The sequence below is a fragment of the Penaeus vannamei genome, chromosome 27 (assembly GCF_042767895.1).
Source record: "Penaeus vannamei isolate JL-2024 chromosome 27, ASM4276789v1, whole genome shotgun sequence".
In the NCBI taxonomy this organism is placed as follows: Eukaryota; Metazoa; Arthropoda; class Malacostraca; order Decapoda; family Penaeidae; genus Penaeus; species Penaeus vannamei.
This window is the reverse complement of record NC_091575.1, coordinates 32,661,814-32,686,813: the sequence shown is the minus strand read 5'-3', so window position 1 is coordinate 32,686,813 and position 25,000 is coordinate 32,661,814. Positions and strand designations below refer to the sequence as shown.

Genomic DNA, 25,000 nt, shown 5'->3' with positions numbered 1-25,000 from the left:
TTTACATATATGTATAAATATGTATATGTATATATGTATATGAATGTGTGTGTGTATGTATGTATGTATGTATGTATATATATATGTATATATATATATATATATATATATATATATATATATATATATATATATATATATATATATTATATATATATAAAATTCTAACTAAAAACAAAGATCTTTCATGAGGAATGACCTACAATTTACAGAAAGTATATTCTTAGAAGTGGTATGTGGGTATATAACCATTTACTATGATGAGCACTTCACATATTATCTATTGTATCTTTTTCTTTCTTTTTCCACATACCACTAAAACAACTGACACCACACTATAAAAAAGTACCGCTTATGTGAAATACCACTTTCGTTATTATCAAGGGGATGGTAAGAAAATGGATACTCTGCTTAAGGCTCCCTGGCATGATTGAAACTCACAATCAATGACAATAAACACACAAGCTAAGAGCTGTAACCCCATATGTCATTAGAACAAAGTTTCTGTCATGTGGGGGAAAATCAACACCTCTTCGCGCTACCACATTCCGACTCCACTCTAGGTGTGGCCATCTCATCATTCCTACTCAGATGGCACAGATGCCTGCCAAGGGGGGGAACCCTGCTTAGTGTGACATATTATGCCCCCTTGCCCGGGCATAAGGGAGGATCGCTCAAGTGAACCTTCCTCAATAAATGTCTGTCAAAAGAAGATAGGGTTTAGTCCATTTATTCATTGATCTTTCAAAGGTTACATGTTCTTTTCTTTTCTTTCCTAGTTATCGTTTTTTACATCAAACAAGTAAAAATACCAGAATTATACAAATACAGGTAGTTTCATTAGATCTGAATAATAAAGAAAAAAAGAAAAAGAAAAAAAAAAAGAAAAGAAAGAAAAAAAAAGAAAAAAAAAAAAAAAAAAAAAAAAAAAAAGTAAAAAGTATTCATGAAAAGGTGCTTTAATGCCTACACTTAACATAAATAACACACAGAAAGAGGAGCCAAAGAGGCAAATATTTATACCCCTGATAAAATACAGTATTGAGAGGTTGTAGTAGCTCATTCCCACGGCCCACCCACAAACACACAAAACAAATAAAATTAGGTGGCAAAAATAACGGAATATACAGTATTTATGACTGAGAAACCACTGCTTTTTACACATCTACTTCCTGTTTTAAGAAGAGGGATACAATAAATAGATGTATACATCTAAAAAATTGGGGAACACTATAATGGCTTATAGTTTATTGAAAAGTTGGATCATACTTCACATCACAATCATAAAGGAATATTACTTTAAACAACTTTATAGTGATTCATTAAATTATGATCAAAGATGTTTTGCTTGTAATTTCAGTAATGCAATTGAAGAAAATGACCATTTTGTCCATTATTGGTTAAATATAAGTTAAAAAGAAATGGGTCTAATATGAAAGGGGACAAAGCACCATCATTTACTAGTTCATCAAAGATTTCATTGATGCAAACTAAAGGTCAAGTCAATGCTGCCTTTAGACATGAAGCCAGCCAGTGTCACATTATGCATGGCTGTCCTCAAAAGTAAAATGCCAACACAAATACTGTAACTTTGGGCGAACTTCCAGGTCCAATATGCACCAAAATGATCTTCTAAGCAGAGAAGCTTGCTCGGCAACCACTACATATCAACAATTGGGACGGTCTGATGCTAAGACAACAAAATAAGTGGGGGGGGGGGGATATGGGGGCATAGCAGCATGGGAAGGAGGGGGAGTGTGTGCTCCACTTATCAAATGCATAGTTAATACAGGGAATGATATACAATTCACAATTTCTGAGCTTCTGCATCTTGAATTTCAGGTGGTAGTCAAAAGTGTGTGTGGGGAGGGGGGTATTATATATATATAATCATATTGAGAAAAAAATAAATAAATAAAAATAAATAAATAAATAATAATGCCATGCAGCATGCTTGATGAAACACATCCATCAAAATGCAGCACATGACAAAATGCTAATATATGGGAAAGCACAGCAGATACAAGCATCAACTATGCTCATGCAACAACACAAACCAACTGAAGGTCAGTGGTGATGACTTTATGAAGTGAAGCCCTTCCCAGTAATTGATGAAACTTTATGCTCAGTAAGAAACTGAAATAAAAGCACATAGGAATGGACTGCAACACACACACACAGACTGCAGGCCGAATGAAAAGGTCTTGAAGAAGTCACTATCAGCCCACTCAAAAGGAAAAATTCCAACCAGATAAATGCAACTGCCTCCTTATTTTGTCAGGTATTATTCACTCTTCTTGGGAGGAATCTACAACAGATCAAGATCCACCCACAGGAACAATACGTAGGAGGGGAGGAAAGTGGGAGAGGCAATGAGAGAGAAAAAGGAGGTTAGGGAAGGGAATGAGAAGGGGCCTAAGGAGAGAGAAAGAGAAAGAGGGAGCAGGGAGCAGAGGGGGGGGGAGAGGGAGAGGGAAAGGGAGAGGGAGAGGGAGAGGAAGAGGGAAAGGGAGAGGGAGGGAGGGAGGGAGGGAGAGGGAGAGGGAGAGAGAGAGGGGAGGGAGGGGGAGAGGGAGAGGGAGAGGGAGAGGGAGAGAGAGGGAGAGGGAGAGGGAGAGAGAGAGGGGAGGGAGGGGGAGAGAGAGAGAGAGAGAGAGAGAGAGAGAGAGAGAGAGAGAGAGAGAGAGAGAGAGAGAGAGAGAGAGAGAGAGAGAGAGAGAGAGAGAGAGAGAGAGAGAGAGAGATGAACGAGGTGAAAGAAAACCATACCTTCATCAGATATCCACCATCAAAACTGTTCATGAGTGGCAGAGAGCTGGCTGAGTTTTTGCTCAAGTCATGGCCACTGATCCTTCGCCAAGGCATTTTTCATGGCTCACAGACACAAAAAGCAAAAGCATAAAAACTCATGCATCATGAGCTACTGCTGCTTGACCTCAAGTTGTTACATAAAGAGCAAAAAGTGCCCTGCAGATCATAGGATTCCCAAGTTTTTCAATGTATTTTCTCTGTTACTTAATTCGTAACATGTAAAAATACCAGTCTCCTTTAACATGCCCCCTCATGGCAATAGACAAGCAGGAGCTGCTTAAGCATTGTGAAGAATATGACAAGAAAACAACCAAAAAATGCTTTCTTGCATTTTCCCCCCAATCAACATTATTATTATTATTATTACCTCCCCAAGGAGTTTACGTTTTGGTAATGTTTGTTTGTTTGTTTGTTTGAACTATGGTCAGCAGGATAACTCAAAAAGGTTATTAAAGGTTAATAGATTTTTATGAAATATTTTCCAGAGAAGTGTTTTAGCCAATCTTAGATGCCATTAAATTTTGGCAGTGATCAGGATCCAGGAATATTCTAAATGATTGCATCAGTTACCGTTATTGCCTTGGTAAAGGTATGTGCTCTCTGAGTGCTACTAGTTATCATTACCATTATTATTATTATAGTAATCATTATTTCTTTTCTTTCTTTTTATGGGGGGATGCTTAAGTGAGGATAACCATAGAATAAAAAATACAAATTTCAATGCCCTATACCCCCAAACACAAATTCTTATGGTCAAAAAGCATGTCAAATCAGATCACAAAAACATTACTAACACAATCCCTCTCATGAGACTATGAGAACTCCCGCCTGTCTACTCACCTACCCCAACAATCCTCTCCCTATCAACTAGTTTTTTTTCCCTTCTCTTCTTTCAACTAATCACTTTAATCACCTATGTAATCTCCCCACACTGTTAATTTGTCTTGCACCCTAAAGAAACAACAGCAAAAACAAGGACAAGGCATCTCGTAATGACCTGATGGAGGACATTTAAGCTTCACTTGGATTATGAAGGAATTGTGTATCTTAATACACAAAGTGAGAGAGGGAGTGGGGGATTAACCTTGAAATCCATATCATTATTTACACATGCCCACATACATAGCTGTCTATACCACAATGAGTGCGGGTGCTTGTTTGCATGTGGCTGAAGTGGCTGTCCTTCAAAGTGGGATGGCTAGGAGGCAAGAACTTCAAAAACCCTCAGAAAAGCCACAAGGACACTCAAGATGAGGAATGGCATCTAAACAAACAAGTACATAAATCATAAATCCAAAAAGAAAAAAAGAAAAAGCAAGGGGACATAAGAAGGGAGGCAAAGAGTTTGAAAAAAATTGCACAATCTCTGATGATTAAATCTTTCAAGGAAAGGGAAGAACACCAAGAACAAGATGGTACAAAAAACAAACAAACAAAAATTAAAGCAGCACAAAGGACCTGACAAAGACTGAGCTAAAAACAAAATGGCAAGCAAAGACAGAGGAGAGGAAGGAGGACGAAGGGGAGGAGAAACAGGAGAGTTAGAATCTCCACCTCTACCTCATGACCAAAACCTTCCCACTCCCCTGCCCTCCTCCATCCCACCCACCACCAGTAATGGTGATGTATCATGCTATGTTGGAGAACCAGCTCAAATCCCACCTTTTCCCTGCCTCCCCTCCCCTTCCTTCCCCCAATCACTACCTCCCTCGCCAGCTGCCAAGATAATCCAGTCTAAATATAGGCTCACCACCTGACCTGTGTAAACAGGCACCGGACACCCTTCTCAGAAAAGCTCCCAAGCTCACAAAAGGGGTCTTGCATCCAGCATGCATAACACATACATACCAATATGTAATAATAATCATCATAAAAAATATATACAACATATATTTGGTTAAAACAAGACAATGATAAAATTTTAATAAGGAACATACACAACTACTTGGGTTGAAAAAATGAATGAAAATCTTAAATAAAAAGTAAACCTTCACCCATAACTGTGACTGATAAATCATAAGAATGATACAAGAGAAAGAAAAGATGTGAAAGAGAAAGAGAAAGAAAGAGAAAGAGAGAGAGAGAGAGAGAGAGAGAGAGAGAGAGAGAGAGAGAGAGAGAGAGAGAGAGAGAGAGAGAGAGAGAGAGAGAGAGAGAGAGAGAGAGAGAGAGAGAGAGAGGAAAATGAGAGAAAGAGAGAGGGAGAGGAAAATGAGAGAAAGAGAGAGGGAGAGGAAAATGAGAGAAAGAGAGAGGGAGAGAAAAGGAGAGATAGACAGACAGACAGACAGACAGACAGACAGACAGACAGACAGACAGATAGATAGATAGATAGAGAGAGAGAAAAGAGAGGGAGACACTCTGGAAAATGAGAACAAAAATTACTTAAAAGAAACCTGGGAAAAATGCGAGACCTTAACAGCAAACAAAAAATGAAAAATGACCATGAATAAGGGAATGAAGTAGAATGGGAAGGAAAGACAGAGATGGAAAAGCAGCAGCACCAACAGCAGCAGCAGTGGTGATGGTAGCAGCAGTCCAACAACAGACAAAAACTATGGTCACCAGCAGGATGGAAGAAGACGACAGCACACATGTCCTTGTACTCACCTAGAGTCCGACCCCCAGTGCATGGCATATATTTTGGCTAAGTGTCCTCTAAGCGTTCTCCTGGTTCGCATCTGAATTCGGCCAATAGGGTCCATGCCGGATGTGGCTTGGACCAAGGTCGTGTCAAGTGCATTTTTGCGAGCATCCTGGAAAGGAGAGAGGAATGTCATTAGAAACACTGCTTACATAATTATTACTAAATAAAAAGAAAAATCCTTAAAATCATAGCAAAATTTGGTAAAATAAATCATATACAGGCATCCCTCACTATATGATCAGTGGATGTATCACTAATCTCTTGTATAATCTTAAACTTTCTTGAAAAAATCTATTTTGATCTATAATCTATTATATAGTCTCTCATAGATTATTTGAGCATTACACTACACTGTGAAAAGTGTACCCATCTATGCTATGTTCCATCTTCATCTGGAATTCAACTTATTCTTATGTTTATCTTCCCTCTCACTATTTGTTATGTTTCTGTTTGATGTGTGCAGTGTCTTTGGTTTTTGTTATAGTATTTGTAATGGACTCAAAGCATAGAAGAAGTACACCTACAAATAAAATCCCAGGAAAAGCCTTACATCAGTGCTCATTGACTTTTCTACTTCTGTTTGTTTCCTTTCAATTCTCATTTTACTATTTTCCTTTCTTTCCTTTAAACAAATTCTGGATACTTGACATAACTGTTGGAAATAAATGCTCTAGGGTTGCTTGGAGATTGTCAAATATAAAAATATCATTTCTGAGTGGAAAAAAAACAACTACTTAACACACAATAATGTTATCCATATGAAAATTATGCTTTATAATATTCAAGATCATACACAGAGATTCAATTCCACATTCCTCCATAAATAAATAATTCAACAAATAATAATGGTAAGTGATGATAGTAATCTGACTGTTAATCATGATCATAATAACAGTCATCATAATGCGTATTGTAAAAGCCCTTTCACAATATTGCCTGCATTAATGATACACCTTCAAATCCCCTCCAAAAAGATTTCCCACACTGCCATCTTTGGTCCTGCGCTTCGTAGTAGTTTCGTTGGGTATATGACTTGAAAAATGTAAAAGATCATTTTGAAGTGTCAAACTCGCTCTGTTCTTTCTTTCTTTCTTTCTTTGTATGCTTGTGTGGTGCGCCGTTTACTTGTCCGTCCGCGCGCCGACGAACATGCACGTGAATCCCATACGAATTTTACCGCCGGAGACCTTTACTGCGATATTCCATCAGCGCCGTATCTTACGCAGAGATTGCGCCGCGGTCACGTTTATTACGAAATGCGATGTCACCAACTCTTGAGAGCATCGGAAAGTACAACTGCGCTAATAATCTGCCTATATCCTTGTGACTTTCTTCTTGATTCCGAAAAAAAATGTGTAGGGGGGGGGAGAAGTCGAATGACCATCGGCCTCTCCCACTCCACCACTTCCCTCTCCTCCCCCAGGTCTAATCCTGAATCTCACGAGGAATCACTCTCCCCGCAACGAATCCATCTGCAGCCTCTACCGGTAGCGGTTTAAACGGTGATCGATACAGCCTGCCGAATATCCAATAACGCAGCGCCATTCCTCTTTATTTGCCGTTTAATCAGCCAACCGACATCAACGGCTACAAATGTTTAAAATACCTACTGAAGCCAAAGGTGTAGCAGAGCGTGCTTGTAACATACCTTCTTAGCATACTTTGGATTAATAGACGCAGGCATCAGACGACACCAGAGAGATAGAAACATACAAAAGAGTATGAGAAAGAGAAAGAGAAAGAGAGACACACACCATTCCGCTTCAATATAACCTTCCTCAACCTTTTGCCACTCCTCCGGGCACTCTCCCGAGAAGACTTATGGCACAGGTAATGTTCTGCCGTGTCCACGCCCGCCCACCTATCTCCCACCATACCTTGCTCCTCACCTTCACGCCTCTTCCCCAGGCTATACCAGCGTTGGGGGGAATGGGGATAGGAGGAGGGGGAGTCGCCACACCCGACCCTTACGGCACCTGCGGGAGGGATGCCGTACCAGCGCCCTCCTCACGTATGCTTTAAGCTCTCCTATGCGCTGTCTCTGGAGTTTATTTTTCCACCCCATGGAGTGGCGTCGGAGGAGAAAAGGATAAGAGTTCGAACGAACCGACGCCAAATAACGATGTGAAAGATAAAGACAGACAAAACTGAGGACCAAAAGTCGATGAAGAAGAAATAGAAAATAACCGAAATTGTATGGACAAAGCACGTCAACCATCGTCCACGGATGAACGACAGGATACATAATGCCGCATTTCGTTAGTTTCAATTCCTTGTTCTTCCAAGAGTAAGCTAAAGGTCTTTTCTTCTTCCCCGTCTTTCTTTGAAACACAAAAGCAAATGTAGATAAACAGACAGACAGACAGACACACACACACTAATCCTAAAGACCGTCGCATGAGCACAGGACGCGATCGGTAGCAGTAGCAACAGCAGCAAAGGTTCAATTTCCCTTGACGGGGAGCTGGAGAGAAAGGCGAGGGGAGACGGGAAGGCAAGGGAAGGGAGGCGGGGAGGCAAGGGAAGGGAGGCGGGGAGGCAAGGGGGGAGGCGGGGAGGCAAGGGAGGAGGAGGAGAAGCCGGGAGGAGGGGAGGGCATGGGAGAGGGAAGAGAGGTACGGCGGGGAGGGAGGGAACTTGAGGATAGGGAAAGAGTCGGCTACGTCACTGCTTACGTCATAGCCTGCTGGCGCAACGCTCCCTTCGCTGTTGCTGCTACGGGTTGCCTCAACTTTTTTCTTCTTCCGTATGCGCCCTTTCCCTCTCTTTCTCATTTTATTACTCTCCCTTCCATCCACTTTTCCTCCTCTTTCTTCTTTGCTTTCCTTCTCTTTCACCTCCTCCTTGTCTCTCCCTTTCCTTCTTTTTCTCCTCTAACTCCTTGCCTCTCCCTTTCCCTTCCATCTCTTCCTCCGCCTCTTGCTCTCTCTCTCTCTCTCTCTTTATCTCTCTCTCTCTCTCTCTCTCTCTCTTTCTCTCTCTCTCTCTCTCTCTCTCTCTCTCTCTCTCTCTCTCTCTCTCTTTCTTTTCCTTTTTTCCTCTCCTACTCCCTCACTCCTTCCTTTCGTGCTTAGAAGCAGCCAGACTGAGCACTTGAGGTCATCGGATAAGACGAAACGCGCCATAAACCGAGGTTTGTATAAGTAAACAAACTGTATGAGGGGCCAAGGGGGAGATGAAGTGGGGGACCGAGTGGGGTGGAAGAGAGAATAGGGGGGGGGGGGGGGGGTAGAAGGGAGAAAGGAAGAAGGAGGGGAAGAGGAAAGGGGGAGGGGGAGAGATAGATAGATAGATGGATAGATAGAGAAAGGGGGGGGGGGTCAAAACAGACAAACAATAAACCTTCAACCATCTAACACAAAAGAAGGGGATGCGGACAATGTGTCTAGAGGGGAAATAAAAGCGACCGAACTCCAGGTGACACAGGTTCGTCACAAGGAACAGTAGATATATAAAGTAAAGGCCAGAACCAGCCATGGAAGAAAAGAGGGTATAAGTGGCCAGAAAGCTTTTGAGGGGAAAACGGAAAAGAATGGGGGGGGGGGGGTCCTCGTTAGCTCTCACCCTTGACCCAAACGCCGTCACGTGACACGTCTACCGTCCTGGCGATCTTCCTCATTCAATCTGGCAGTAGACGGCACACGATCTGCACGCCAAAAGCTCACATTTACCTCTGACCTTACCATCAACTGAATCAGGGAAATGAGATAAACAACATAATCTGATGTCAGCGTAAAAATGGAAATACCAGAGACTTTTGACCCGCTTCGACGTGGCACGAGACAGACACAGACAAAAAAAGATAGGGTAAGAACAGAATTACTGCAGCAATGTACATACACCTAGTTCACAGAGGACGAAAAGAATAACACGAAGAGCGAAGTGCTGGTACTTTAACAACAGCCAAACCACACTCCGTAGCGATTCCTAATAACAAAGTCCCTCAGGGTTGAGTCATGGGAGTTCCAGATACAGCGGAGTCGAGCACATCCGCATCCTACAAGAGAGGAGAAAACTAAATAACACAATAAATAAACACTCTCGGAGGGATGGTTGTGTGGCCGCCTCTAAATCTCTCTCCAAACACCAACCAATGCGCCGACGCAGACCCGGGCAACTCACCTGGCACGACTCTGGCCACGGCCGCCGGAACAGCGCCTTTGCGGAATATGCCCAAAGGAGAGGGCAAAACTCAGTCCTCAAAATAAAGCCGCCATCCGCATGGAATAATGAACGCTGCCATAGAACATCTGGGTCTATTAACGAAGTATTGATATATAGAGTAAAGTAGATAATGACTACGTGAATCCCCTGTCGCCCCGAGTCTGGCCCTAGGCCCCTCCGAAGTCGTGAATCATCGACGGAGCCAGCCTCGCTCTGCGGCCTCCGGAACAAGATCTCCAGCTCGGGTCTGGGACCGCGGGCGAGTTCACGCGCAGTAAGTGGAGACTCCGGCGTTATCACGCACGGAGGCGGAGGTTTGGCTCACAAGTGTTACAATCAGATAACAACATCCGCTTCACAGTAAACGCAACCCCAGTGACATTTACTCCGTCGTCGCCGCCGCCGCCGCCACCACCGGCACCGAGGGAAACTCATTTCGCCACCGCGGTCTAAAGGTCCAATGCAAAATTACCGAAAAGAAAAGAATAAATAAATGTAAAACACACCAAAGGTCATTTGGCGTTACACACCCGTGAGGAATTCCCATCGTCCCCCCAACCCAATCTCACGGAGGTGATCTGTAACTCCACATTCTCAATGCCATTTCTTTATCAGGCCGTTCCCCTCCACCTCCATCTCCTCCTCTTCCACATTCTAATGGCTCGCACAGCATCGATCCCGCGACCCGAAACCAGAACGGTGCCCCGAACCAGTCGCATTTTGCCTGTATCTCTCCTCCTTTCTTTTTTCTTCTTCTTTTCTTCGTCTGTTGACTGTTTTCTGCACGAACGTGGCATGCCCTATCGACCTCTGGCGTAGAAAATGCGCTCATTATATCCTTGAATAACATGGGTGGCAACGCAACGACGAGGAGATTCGAAGCATGTTGCATATGAATCCACCAGAATTTATGAAATAAAAGGACTGAAAAAAAGATTGTGAGCGAGATGGGGGGTGAGGGTGAAACATAACACTGACAATCCATACAATATACTCTTGCCCTTTAGCGAGGACATAAAAAGACATATTACCGTTTCCGTTAACATCGCCGACAACAGTACCAAAAGTATAACCTTTAACAAGCTGGATTATCTTCCTATCCTGGACCGAATGCTGTAACACCAACCCACGACCCTTTCCGTCACTGCTGCAAATGACCTAACACAGTCCACTTGCTTCACCCCATGTCTATATCTGTCTCTGTCTCTGTCTGTCTGTCTGTCTGTCTGTCTGTCTGTCTGTGTGTGTGTGTGTGTGTGTGTGTGTGTGTGTGTGTGTGTGTGTGTGTGTGTGTGTGTGTGTGTGTGTGTGTGTGTGTGTGTGTGTGTGTGCGCGTGTGTGTGTCTCCGTCCGTTGGCTCCAGGGTGACGTCATCACGTCGTAAACTCGGCAATGGTGGCGGTAGGTGATGGTGATGTACAGTTAGTTCCGTGAGAACTGCAAGGGAACAAACGCACCCACTGATAGATAATGCGTGGCTCGCTAGATAAAGACTTCAACCCGAGAACAACATGCGGTTGCACGGGCGTGGCAACGGCTGGTCCCCGGTCTCTGCAGTGTCTGGGTCGATATGCCCGCTACACCCTGCTTACACCCTCGCTACCTCCACCACTACACACTCGCCGACCGCCACCCTCGCTCGCTCGCACGCACGCATGCATGCGCACAAACACACACACACACTTGTGGCCTCCGGAACGAATTCTGCATTCTCCTTCCTCCTTCCCATCCTGTATATGGTGACACATCCCCCGTCCCGCCGGCCATCTCGCGAACCAATTTCCCCATCGCCTGTCTTCACCATAGCCCAGGCCGTCTCGCACTCGCCCACATTCTCATCTGGCGGGCATGATTGGTGCAGAATGGAGAAAGATAGAAAGAAAACATCTACCGAGAGAGGCTGACGACACAGACACACACACTGCGACCGGCAACAAGCGGGCTTCCTTCTTAAAGATGAAGCTATAATTCGGGAGGGGAGAACCGAAGGAGTTGGGCGCGTTAAGCTGGTGCCTCCATTACTGTTGTTCTTTTTCGCCATTATCTTTATCCTTAACCTATTCCTTAATATGGGAGCGATTTGTTATTCCTGTTTTCTCCAACTCTATGATGAGACGGTTATAATAAAAACAAACTCATACCTTTCCATCCATACCTTCCCCCACCTCCTCCATTTTATCAATATATTTCACTCCCCCCCCCCCCCAGATCCAATGCCCTTTCTGTCCATGATGCACCTCCTTTTCCTTTCTTCTAGTGCATTCGTTCACTTCCATTATTCCTCCTGGATCTAGTGTGCCAATCATAACCACCACCACTACTACCACCATTACCACCCCCCTTCTCCCCTTCCCTACACCCCCACAGTCCAACCTCCACCCCTCCCCCTCCTCCCCACCCCTTCCCCTCATCCCTTCCCTTCCTCCCCTCGCCCTCCTCACCCATTCCCTTCCTCCCCTCCGCACCCTTCCCCTCCCCTTCCCTTCCTTCCCTCCCCGCCCCAACCCGACTGATATTGATCCCAGGCTATTGTAAAGATCAATAACCAGTCCACTGTTATCGACCATACCACGCCGCCGACTTACAAAACATAAAGGGGGGGGGGGGGGGCGGCTCCGGTACCAACCCACCGGCGTCTGGTCGCTGAGGCTGAGGTGACGTCGGTGGGGTTGCCGGGAGGGGGAGGGGGGGGGGGAGGTCAATTGGAGGTGGTTGTAATGGGTCACGAATGGTGGTGTGTGTATGTGTGTGCCTGAGTGAGAGAGATGGAAAGGAAAGGGAGAGAAGGAGGGAGAGAGGGAGAGGCAGGGGAAGAGGGGGAAAGATAGGGGAGAGAGAGAGAGAGAGAGAGAGAGATGAGAGAGAGAGAGAGAGAGAGAGAGAGAGAGAGAGAGAGAGAGAGAGAGAGAATGTATCCACTCAGAGACTAGAGAGAGAGAGAGAGGCGGGGGGGGGGAGATAGACAGACAGATATGCGTGTTGTGTTGTGTTGTGTTGTGCGTGCGAGAAAAAAAAAAACGACAAAACCGCATGTAAACTGATATTAGGAAAGATATTCAACCGCGCGAGCCTGACCAGCCAAGACCTGCCAAACATCGAGTTAATGGCTTACCTGACCTCATTTCATTAGGCCGGCAGGTCAGGCAGGCAGGCAGGCAGGCAGGCAAACGGACAAACGCACAGACAACCAAAGACACAAGGACGTACAGACACAAGCACGCACGACGACGGGGCTCCGCACGCAAAGCACACATCATATCGAACCGCCCGGCTATAAATAGATATTGGTCAGCAGTTTATGTGTGGGAGGAACACGCACGGCTGAAGTGAGTGTCCATCAGTATACCAGGATATGCGGAAAAAAGACGAAATGGAAAGGGGGGAAGAGAGGGGGGAGAAATGGGTTGAAAGAGAGGGAGAGGGAGGAAAGGAGTAGGAAGTGGGGGACAAGGGTAGGAAGAGGGTAGGAAGAGGATAGGAAGAGGGTAGAAAGAGGGGGAGGGGAGGGGGAAAACGAGGAGTGGGGAAGGGGGAAGAGGGTGGAGAGAGGGGAAAAAAGGTAGGAGTAGGGAGAAAGTAGTAGGAGGAAGAAAAATGGAAGGGGGGCGAGAGGAAAAATGACGTGACGGAACACACGATCGATCCAAAGCCGACTGACAAATACAGTATTAAAAAAGTCCACAAAAGAAGCAAACTCGGTCCTGACCAACAGCGGACACCCATATTTCCCGCCTGACCAGAAATAATGGCACCAAAAAAGTAGCAAGTAACATAACAACAAGAAGAACAGGAACCACGTCGTCCATCCTTTCGAGTGAATCATCACAGGTGCGCGTGCTTTCGACGGTACTCTCTCACACGTGTAATTCAAACGGAAACTCAATCAGCTGCTACCCCCCCCCCTCCCTCCATCCGTCCCTTCCACTCTTCTCGCAGCCTCCCCCTCCCCCCCACATGCAATCCAATCCATTCCGTGAAAGAAAAGAAAAACACAACCATAATGCGTCGCGTGTACAACAAAACAAGTGCACAAAGCAGAAACAGGCACACCCGAGACTGGGAAAAGTCACCGGATGTTTCGAAACGTTCAAATGGTCGAGCTTTGAACTCCTGTTCACTTTACTTGCTTTATGGGGTCTGAAACGGGTCTATGCGATTGAGTCCAAAGTGAAGGAGAAGCGTGTTGGTGGGAGGAATGAGGGGAGAGAGGAAACAAGAAGAAAAAAAGACGATCGAGAGGTACAATTGGAAAATGAGACAGAAAAAATATAAGAACGAGAAGTGTGTGCCATACAGGAAGGGAGAATTAGGAAATGGAGGACGAGGAGGAGGAGGAGGCGGTCAAAGGACAAAGAAAAGATAAAGAGTTAAGAAGAAGCGAGGTGAGGGGAAGAAGGGAAACAAAGCATTAAGGGGAAGAAGAAGAAGAAGAAGAAGAAGAAGGAGAAGGAGAAGAAGAAGAAGAAGGAGAAGGAGAAGAAGAAAGAAAAAAGAAGAAAAAGAAGAAGAAAGAAGACGAAGGAGTAGGAAAAGAAAGAGTGCGAGACAAAACCCTTCAAACAAACGGTCGATCCACGCAAGTCACCCGACGAAACAGCGGATATCATCATCATCATCATCACGGCCGTGGCACAAGGCTCGGGGAAAGACCCACACCACGCGACGGCGGCGACCACTCCCCCCCCCCTCCCTCCCTCCCTAGGCCCTCGGCCGCCGCTGCCGTCGCTTTCAGCCGTGCCTTTGACCTCTCTCTCCCCGCGAGCCGACGGCCCTTTCCCCCCGCCGGCGTAGGGGAGGAAGGAGGGACGAGAGAGACGCGAGAGAACACTGTGTTCATACAATTTCGCGTGGTTTTATTATTATTACGTCTCTCCAATTTCTTCCTTCGTTCGTGAAGTTTGCTTTTGTCGACTCTCAAAATGATCCTTGCCGATCACCGGTACTGCCTTGCGTTTTTTCCTTCCGTTTTTTTTACGAACGGAAAAATAATTACACGAGAACGATATTTCGACGAAGAGCGAGAGAGGAAAAAGTGAAAGGAAAAAAGACGGGAGAAACAGAGAAAAAGAAATGTTTTGAGGTATAGAGAAAAAGAGCGAGAGAGGGAGAGAGAGAGAGAGAGAGAGAGAGAGAGAGAGAGAGAGAGAGAGAGAGAGAGAGAGAGAGAGAGAGAGAGAGGAATAAAAAGAGGAAGATATATAGAGCAAGAGAAAGAAGATCTCCCCGACCTACGCTCAGCCCGTGGCAGGAGATCTGGTAGGGAATTCCTGCTGAAAAGAGGCTGAAGGTCAGAGCCGCCCGCGACCGCCCGACACCGGATGGACGCGTGGCGACAGGCCTAGATGACGTCACTAGCCCAGGGTAGGGAAGGGGGGTGTCGGGAATGGCGGAGGGAGAGGTGGAGGGCAATATGCTCCCCCCCCCCCCTCATCTCCCGCTCCCTCCAGCCAACAAATCGTCTACTGTTTATTTCAAAAAAATATATAAAATAGATCTATGCGCGAGTGTAAAAGAGAGTATGCACGCGTCTCAACAACACGTCACACACGCGCGCGCGGTTGCATCAAAACCACGAAATCCGAAGGAGAGCGAGACGGAGAATAAGGCAGCCGCGGCGACTGAGAAATGAGGATACTACGAAAGCAATCCCCACCGCCCTCAACATTGAGCAACCCCCTCCCCACCCTTCCTCTATCCTTCCCAATCGACCACCCCCCTTCACCCTCCCCATTCCCGATCCTTAATAGTGAACTGTGTCTATCGCTACATACTTGCCATGAAATCGGCCATGGATGAAAAGAAACAAAATATGTAGTGCAACCGCCATTCAACCTCGAGGAGGAGGAGGAGGAGACGGTGGTGGTGGGAGGAGGAAGTAGATGAAGCGGAGCATGGTGAGGGGGGAGTGAAGACGGCGACGAAGAGAAGGAATACGACAGTACTGACACTGCGCTACTTCAAATCGTAACTTTCGTGAAGCGAAAGCAACTCCTAAGGGCACTGATGATGAATACTGATAAACGCTAACGAGGCTAATGGTAATGCAACTATAAATGCCAATTCTAATAGCAACAGCTACTACAGTCACAAAAGGCGATATCTATTTTGATCTGCATCACCTACCAACACAAGGGAAGGCAGCCTCAAAAATAGCTCAGAGCAGGCATTTCCGTATACATTTCAGTTATTCTGCTAATGTTGCTGGTTTTACCAACAAGGAAGGGTGTGGGGAAAGGAGGGGGTCTGTGGGGTGGGGGGTAGGGGTAAGAGGAAGGTGGGGGGGATGCAAGGAGGGGGTGATTGGAAGCTGGGAGTAAGAAAGGGAGGATGGAAGGAGTAAGGGGGCGGGGATGTGTGGGAGGGAGGAGTGGGAGGCAGTGAGGGAAAGTTCCTCCTCCCGCCCACTTTTTCCTTCCTTCCTTCTCCAAAGACAATTTTCAGAGCGGAAGCGAGGAAGAGGAGGAGGTGGTGGTGTAATTGAGAGTAAGATGAGAGAGAGAGAGAGAGAGAGAGAGAGAGAGAGAGAGAGAGAGAGAGAGAGAGAGAGAGAGAGAGAGAGAGAGAGAGAGAGAGAGAGAGAGAAAGTAAAGGCAGAAGGCGAGGACGAAGACGAAGGCTAGGGCGAAGGAGGAGGAGGAGGAGAAGAAGACAGGGAAGGCAAGCTGGCAATCAATATACATGTGCTTTATCAACATTCTCCAGACATCGGGGCGCACAATAGAGCCCTGACACTCGTGTTTTGAGTCACAACACCCGCCTTCTCGCTTTGGCTCACTTGTTGCATCAAGCTCCCGGCGATCACCATCATCATCATGCTTCGCGCCGGATGCTGGACAACCCCAATGGCCATGGCCCCCCCCCCCCCCCCCGTCCCACCCCACCCCCTCTCACCAAACTCGGCCCACGCTGGAACCTCTTCGGGCACCGCGGGACAGGCGACGACGGCGAGCACCTTCGGGAGGATCGTTGGGTGGCGTCGAACGTCTTTCCAGCGGCTTCCCTTTCCCCCAGCTGGGTAACGAGGAATCGGAAACCCTCCCCCCCCTCTCTCTTTCTTGTCTCTCTCTCTCTCTCTCTCTCTCTCTCTCTCTCTCTCTCTCTCTCTCTCTCTCTCTCTCTCTCTCTCTCTCTCTCTCTCTCTCTCTCTCTCTCTCGTAGCCATCGAACCCTTGCCTGTTACACGTGTATGACGACTGGCGTGATGCCAAGTGTCAAATGCCAACTGGACTACTCTCGCCCCTCAATCTTTGACCGCTCTAAATGGTACGATGAAGGCAAAGACAATAATAATCAATAGCGATTACATAAATGGCAATAGTAATCAAAACAGTAATAGTTCTATAGCAGTCGCTGTTGATGCTAATATTTCAAAAGGACAGAAGTTTTAAGTGGTAATAGTAGTAGTAGTAGTAGTAGTAGTAGTATTAGTGGTAGTGAAACTTGCAGTAGTAGTAACAGCAGTAAAGTTGGCCGCAAGAGTTTATCCGGATAAATAAATATGAAAAAACAACCCTTTCCCTCTTTTCGCAAGACGTTAGAAAATGAAAAGCACAAAAGGCTGCCGAAATATGGCACGCCTGGCGCAAGCGCGGAGAGTTCGTTGCCCGTGAAATGACATTCGAGGGAAAGAGAAAAAAAGGGATGCTCATTGGTTGTGCCAGTGTCAGCTAAACAGCAACAGGTGCCAGGCAGTAGTGGGAGCATTGGCGCCACATAGGTTCACATCTTGTGACTATCAAAATTAAAAATCAATCTGAAATACATTCCAAAAAAAACTGATCATAAATTGAGATGAAAAGCACGAGATGAAAGCGACGTATAAAGGGGAACATATGGCAAGAGCGAGTGGGAGAGAGACGGGGAGGTTGACTGAAGCTATCTGTGGGACCTACTAAAGGGAGCTTTGCACAGGGTAGGAGGGGCAGGGGCGGAGGGCATGGATCATATGGGCGCCGGGTCCACGGGGAGGAGGGGTACAATTGGGTGGGCATCCTTTCTTTCGTTCATTCACTCACTCACTCACTAAATTCGCTCACTTACTCTATCACTACTTTTGTCTTTCTGTTTCTATGTTTCTATGTTTATCTGCCTCTGTCTGTCTGTCTGTCTTTCTGTCTGTCTGTTACCTCCCTATACCAACCTGCCTCCTGTACGGAAATGACGCCCGCCCCATTAACCCCCGCCCTTCCCCCTTCCCCCTACCGTCCCTGACCCTCCCCCTCAACAGCTCCGCTCTAAATACCCCTACTTCCTCTCCACCTCCCCATACAAATATTCTTATCCACCCTCCACGCCGGAGAACGATGGAGCAGCGGGAAGTGGAGCACACTTGAGGGCGACTTTGTGCTGCGTTCGGAGGGGGAGAGAGGGGGGAGCGAGGAGGAGGGGAGGGGAGGACGGAAGGCGCTCGTGGGGAGAGGAAGTGGCTGTGAGGGGATGGGGAGAAACACTAATCTATTGGGAGGGGAGGGAGGGCGAGAAGAGGTGAGGGAGGGAAGGAGGGGAAGGAGAGGGGAGGGGTGAGGAAGGAGGGGGAGGGAGGGGAAAGGGAGGGAGGGGGGAGGGAGGGAGGGAGGGGAGGGGGAGGGAGGGAGAGGGAGGGAGAGGGGGGAGGGAGAGAGGGAGAGAGGGAGGGAGAGAGAGAGAGAGAGAGAGAGAGAGAGAGAGAGAGAGAGAGAGAGAGAGAGAGAGAGAGAGAGAGAGAGAGAGGAGAGAGGGAGAGAGAATGCTCAAGGAGCCGCCATGACTCACGGCGAGCGGGTGGTGAATTCCCTCCTCCCCAACGCCGTCCCCGCCGCGATATACAACCCGTATGGGTGGAAATGTTGCCGACACGCCCACATCCACCCAAAACGTCACTCTAGAAATAGACCACTTACTACATCCCGCCCCACGCACAGCAGGCTTCTGCTAGAGTTTCGTCCACTTAGTCTGCCTATCTTTGCCTTTGGGTGCGAGTGCGTGTCCCAATGCACGTGAACGTGCGCTTAGAAGTGTACGTGCGTCCGTATGTGCGTGCGCGACCGTGATGATGCCAGCGGGGGTGGCCGCCGAGGGGAGAGCGTCGCGGGGAGGGGCTCGGGGAGATACGGAGGGGGAGGGAGAGGGCTGGTCCGCCACGGTCGATACGTGCAGCTGCCGGTGTTGGCCAGGCACCACTCGTGCTCTCGCCTCCCGCGTGTGTCTGTTGGCTGCCACCGCCGCCGCCTCAACCTTCGCCCTCGCCCGCCCGTCCAGACGAGTGCCACGCCGAAAGGATCGAAAGACCGAGGAGGGGGGGGGGGCGTCACCCTCGCGTCTCAGAGCGACGTAACGGCCTTCTCTTTGCACGGCAGCACAGACGCCGCTTCATTAGCTTCATGAACCATACCGTTGGTAAACTGAATAATGACGCTAGTGATCTGGTAGATCGTAGAGAAAATGATAAAAAAAAAACTAATAGAACGCACAGAATGGCACATGTCCGCTATCACTGGCAACCCTTCATCGCCCGCAGACATACCTGGAATGGCAATGCTGGCCCCTACAGTAACAGGCATTCCCTCCCAAGATCTCCCTCACACACACGCACGCACGCACGCACACAGTTGAAAATGTCATATACTCGACTGAGGGGCTGGAATGTCTGAGTTCATGGTTACAGGAGAGGGTGGGGGATGCAAAATAGAATCTGTAGACGATGTAAAAAATAATAATAATAATAATAAGATAGGGAGTGATAACAAAAGGTGCGTATGGGGGAGGGAATGCAATGGAGTGAGAGTGAATGAGAAAATTAGACAGACAGAGATAGATAGATCGCAAGACAGAGATAGAGGGGGCGTGTCTTTCTTGAAGAGAGGCGAGCCGAGGCGTGGGGCGTCGCCAGCGTGGCATCCTCGCACAACACAAGAGGCCTCACATGATCAGGAAACGAACGTCAGTCTGTCCAAGACACCCGCGCTAACCCTCCCTACCCCGACCCCGTCCACGCAACCACCAAAACAAACCCAAAATGCAGTCAAAATCAAATCCAGAAAAGGGACGCCAATCAACAACACCCTAGTAACAACAAGAGGCGCGTCGCCGAGCCCTCCTTATCAGCTCTGGCAACGGATCGCGCTGTGCCATCGAGGGCGAAAATTGGCACCGGCTCCAGCGTGGGGCACCTGGCCCCTGTGTCGCCCGTTGTCCTGGACGCGGGAAAAGCGGAGAGCACCGAAGGAAGAAGGGCGAATGTCATGAGGTTTCGAGACAGGAGAAAGGGAGAAAGGGAGAGAGAGAGAGAGAGAGAGAGAGAGAGAGAGAGAGAGAGAGAGAGAGAGAGAGAGAGAGAGAGAGAGAGAGAGAGAGAGAGAGAGAGAGAGAGAGAGAGAGAAAAGCACCACCACAACCACGACGGACCAAAACAAGAAAAAAAAAAAAAAAACTCAAACAAACGCCCGCAGGCGCTCGTCACGGCGGGATCATTAGTTCGCACAATAAGACAGCCGTGCCAGGCGTCGCATTGTCCTTGAGGTTAACGTGACGGATCATAATATGGAGAATACATAACAGATACGTGTACGTGTGTGCATGCGCGCGCATATGAATCTAATAGTATTATATGCTCGTCTATGTGACTGAGCGTGCGTTCGTACATGCGTGCCTCTGGTAAATGCATGTATTAATACCAAGAGTTTAAACAGTAGCGGGTCTATGCGGGCGCCGAGAGGCGGGGGCGGTGTAGTAAGGCACGTAACGCCTGACACTGGCACTGTGCCAGGTTGCCAGAGCTAAGGTAACCACCTTCGTGTAAGCCTTCAAACACGCACCCAGCTTCCAGGAGCGATAACCTGTCACTCAAAACCTGAGTCAAGGAAAGAAGGTAGGAAGTATGTGTGTGTGTGTGTGTGTGTGTGTGTGTGTGTGTGTGTGTGTGTGTGTGTGTGTGTGTGTGTGTGTGTGTGTGTGTGTGTGTGAACACATACGCCTTGTGTATGCGCATGTGTGTACGTGTACGTGCTTAAGTGTATATGACCGTACTTACGTATGTAAAGACCGTCACTCGTACTGTTAAGTAACCACATACATAAGACGTACACCCCAATCCAGCCCCCTCCCCCCCCCCATCTCTCTATCCGTCTCTGTCTGTCTGTCTCTTACACTTACACACACACACACACGTGTCTACGCAACAATCCACGAACTCGAGTACAACCCATTCAACGCAGCGTGTACCTGCTTCATGAGAAACCAGACAGCTAGCAAGGTGGTGCGGGAGGCGCGAGTGGGGATTCTGACGGCTGGGGGAGGGGCAAGAGGGGGTAGGAGGAGGAGGAGGAGGAGGTGGTGGAGGGAGTAGGAAAAGGAGGTGGTGGTATGGGTATGAGTAGTAAGAGGAGGCAGGAGTAGGGGTAGGAGAGGGAGAAGAAGGAAGAGGGGGATGGAGAGGGAGGAGAAGGAAGATGAGGTAGAAAGAGGAAGAGGAGGAAGAGGAGGAGGAGGAGGAGGAGGAGGAGGAGGAGGAGGAGGAGGAGGAGGAGAGCAGGCACCGGCTAGCAAATCAATCCAGTGACCGGCAAGGGCGCGTCACGTGACAACAATCTGGAGGCAGCAGGGGTTAGGCACGTACCGCCGGCCTTCACCTAACTAGGAAACCCCCGACACACAAACCAGCAACAGCAGTTAAAAACTCTTTAGCTCACCTCTCCCCCCCTCCCCTTCTTCAACCATTACCTTAATTGTGACTATCCTCCCCCCATCCCTCCCTTCTCTGCCCCGCCCCCGCAAACACCTACGAAGGTGATCTCGTACACAGTGCCTGCCGTTGAAATATCTCCTCCTTAACACTCGCCTCCCCTCCTCGCTCCCACTCCCCTCCTCTTACACTTCTCCTCCCCCTCCTCCACCCTTTTCCTCCTCCTCTTCCTGTACACTTTCCCTCCCTCCCTCCTCTTCCTGTACACTTTTCCTCCCTCCTCCTCTTCCTGCACACTTTTCCTCCCTCCTCTTCCTGCACACTTTCCTCCCTCCCCTCTTCCTGTAGACTTTTCCTCCCTCCTCCTCTTCCTGTACACTTTCCCTCCCTCCCTCCTCTTCCTGCACACTTTTCCTCCCTCCACCTCTTCCTGTACACTTTCCCTTCCCTCCCTCTTCTTCCTCCACCCTTTCATATCCCCCCCCCCACGGGCTAGTACTCCCTCCCCATTCCCCTTGGCACACTGGGTCTTACAAGAGCATTATATCTGCGGGGTTTGTATTGGCTCTTTGGGGCGTCGGCGGGAGAACCGATCCAAAGAGAACCCGGTCTACATTGTCTCGAAGGCCCTTAATGTTCACACCCTCGTTCCCTCCCTCTCCCTATCTCTCACTTACACACACTTTCCAACAAGACCTTTGACTGCGAAAGCGAGAAAGAGAAAGAGAGAGGGAGGGGGAGGGAGATGGAGATGGAGATGGAGATGGAGAGAGAGAGAGAGAGAGAGAGAGAGAGAGAGAGAGAGAGAGAGAGAGAGAGAGAGAGAGAGAGAGAGAGAGAGAGAGAGAGAGAGAGAGAGAGAGGAGAGGGAGAGAGGAGGAGAGGAGAGAGGAAGATGGAGAGATGGAGAGATGGAGAGATGGAGAGAGAGAGAGAGAGAGAGAGAGAGAGAGAGAGAGAGAGAGAGAGAGAGAGAGAGAGAGAGAGAGAGAGAGAGAGAGAGAGAGAGCGAGCCTGGTCCCCGTGGGATGATCACGACCTAGTCCCCGGGGGTTGGTGCACCAGTCTTTAGTAAAGCCTCCGCATCACGTGGCTACCGAGGTAATCCATCTGCCCCCCTCCCCCTCCACCTCTCCTTCCCCACTTACCCCCCACCACTCCTCTCCCCCTCACCCCACCCACACTCACACATACATACATATACACACATTATATATATATATATATATATATATATATATATATATATATATATATATATACATATGCATATATATAATGACACCCACACACACAAATGCACACGCACGCACCCACACACACTTTACCCTCGGACAACCTTGCCCACGGGAATGTCACGTTAGGTCATGAGGAGAGAGAGAGAAGCGAGTGATCGACGAGAATAAAGAGGAAAACGGAGGAACGAATAAGTTATAATGCACAGCCACACAAGGGAAGGAGTGAGAGAGAAAGGGATGGAGATGGGGTGGAAGGAGTGAGAGAGGGAGAAAATATGGGGAGGAGGAGGAGGAGGAGGAGGAGGAGAGGAGGAGGAGGAGGAGGAGGAGGAGGAGGAGGAGGAGGAGGAGGAGGAGAGGCAGATGAGGACGGAGGACGGAGGGGAGGGAGGAAGAGAGAGAGAGAGAGAAGGAGAGAGAGAGAGAGAGAGAGAGAGAGAGAGAGAGAGAGAGAGAGAGAGAGAGAGAGAGAGAGAGAGAGAGAGAGAGAGAGAGAGAGAGAGAGAGAGGAGAGAGAGAGAGAGAGAGAGGAGAGAGAGAGAGAGAGAGAGAGAGAGAGAGAGAGAGAGAGAGAGAGAGAGAGAGAGGAGAGAGAGAGAGAGAGAGAGAGAGAGAGGAGAGAGAGGAGAGAGGAGAGAGAGGAGAGAGGAGAGAGAGAGAGAGAGAGAGAGAGAGAGGGAGAGAGAGAGAGAGAGAGAGAGAGAGAGAGAGAGAGAGAGAGAGAGAGAGAGAGAGAGAGAAGGAGAGAGAGAGAGTGAGTGTTGCATAACAGTCCAAGCCAGGGACACCAACGCACCCCACCTTCATGACATGCAAGTCGAGTCACTCGTGCACTGTCATGTACTATGAAACGATGGCACAGACTAACGTTCGTCTGATTAATCTTACAAAAATAGAAGAGGAAAAACTAAAATGAGAAAGATAACTCTACAAAAGTGATGCTAAAGTCATAACAACAATGGCAACAATAATACTTAGAGTAATTATTACGGTAGTTATAGTAATAGTAATAATAACAATAATGATAACAGTATTAACAAAATAAACTAATTAAATATATATTTTTTTTAAATGTGTATATACATAGTTATATATATGTAAAAAAAATCATTTCCCGTCGTTTTCAATATCAGATAATTCTCCGTATTCCATAAAACAGAAAAAAACACACACGTACTAATAACACTACAAAATATTCAAAACAAGATATGGATGGAACTCTGGAAAACTTGAATGCAGTCAATGCGCGTGAGAGGAATCCCAGGGAGGCAGACGAGGCGGGCGAAGGAGGGGGGGGGGAGTGGGGGAGGGGACTGGAGTGAGTGGGAGTGATGGGGTTGAGGGAGAGCGAGGGTGTAATGTGACCTGTTATATATGTGTATGTGTATATGTACATGTATGTATATGTATATGTATATATATATATATATATATATATATATATATATATATATATATATATATATATATACCTTCCAAGGCGAGAGCATCTGATAAAGAAAACTGATATTTAATAATATTTTTCTTAAAACAATACTCCTGATGGATATGAAAGAGAAAATGAGACACTGTAATAGAACGTCATACAAAGATATTTAGATATATTGATAGATACAGACAGACAGACAGGTAGGCAGGTAGATAAGACAGAGAAAGAGAGAAACATGCCTCCCTCCCTCCCTCCCCTCCCAAGACACAAACGAGTTCATGGAACCTGCATACCTTGGCTCAAGACGCAAGCTACTGGGAAGCCGAAGATGAACCTGCCATGTAAGAAAGAAAGAGAAAGAAAGAAAAAAAAGGACGAAAGAACAACTCCAAGAACCACAACAAAGGAGAAAAATAACCTGGATGCGCTGCCAAAATCAAGGACGAATTCACGATTAGATGCAAACATTCGAGGAAAATGGATATAGACCTATAGATAGATAGATAGATAGATAGATAGATAGATAGATAGATAGAGAGAGAGAGAGAGAGAGAGAGAGAGAGAGAGAGAGAGAGAGAGAGAGAGAGAGAGAGAGAGAGAGAGAGAGAGAGAGAGAATGTTTCGCAAAGACGTGGCAAGCAGACTCACCGCAATCTTGACAAATAAGTGAAAGCAGAGATAACACGTGGACCCCCCCCCCACACACACAACGCCCATCATACGAAACCTGTTTGAGTGCACGGGAAATGCTTTAAACCCTGGGATGATTCCTTATCAAAGAGATCACAATGGGCGTCAGCAGGTGTGTTTTAAAGGGTACTATTAATGGACAATCTCTCTCTCTCTCTCTTTCTCTGTCTCTCTCTCTCTCTCTCTCTCTCTCTCTCTCTCTCTCTCTCTCTCTCTCTCTCTCTGCCTCCTCAAATAAATCATAAAAATACACGTAAAAATCGGAGACCTTCACAACCATTTTGCACTAAGACGACGTGAAAATCAAAATGGTCATAATTTCCCTCCTTTCCTATTTAGGTCCACGAACATCAACATCAACA

General features: G+C 47.4%; 1 protein-coding gene across 9 annotated transcripts in view; it reads right to left on the bottom strand.

The window, feature by feature from the left end:
- The window catches only part of Gbeta13F (guanine nucleotide-binding protein subunit beta-1), a 78,511-nt gene that overhangs the window by 7,886 nt on the left and 45,625 nt on the right, over positions 1-25,000 (bottom strand). For all 9 annotated transcript variants that reach the window (XM_070141223.1, XM_070141228.1, XM_070141226.1 and 6 more), the window contains one exon: positions 5,422-5,567. In XM_070141223.1, coding sequence (XP_069997324.1) covers positions 5,422-5,567 — 146 coding nt within the window. The remainder of the gene's footprint in view (positions 1-5,421; positions 5,568-25,000) is intronic.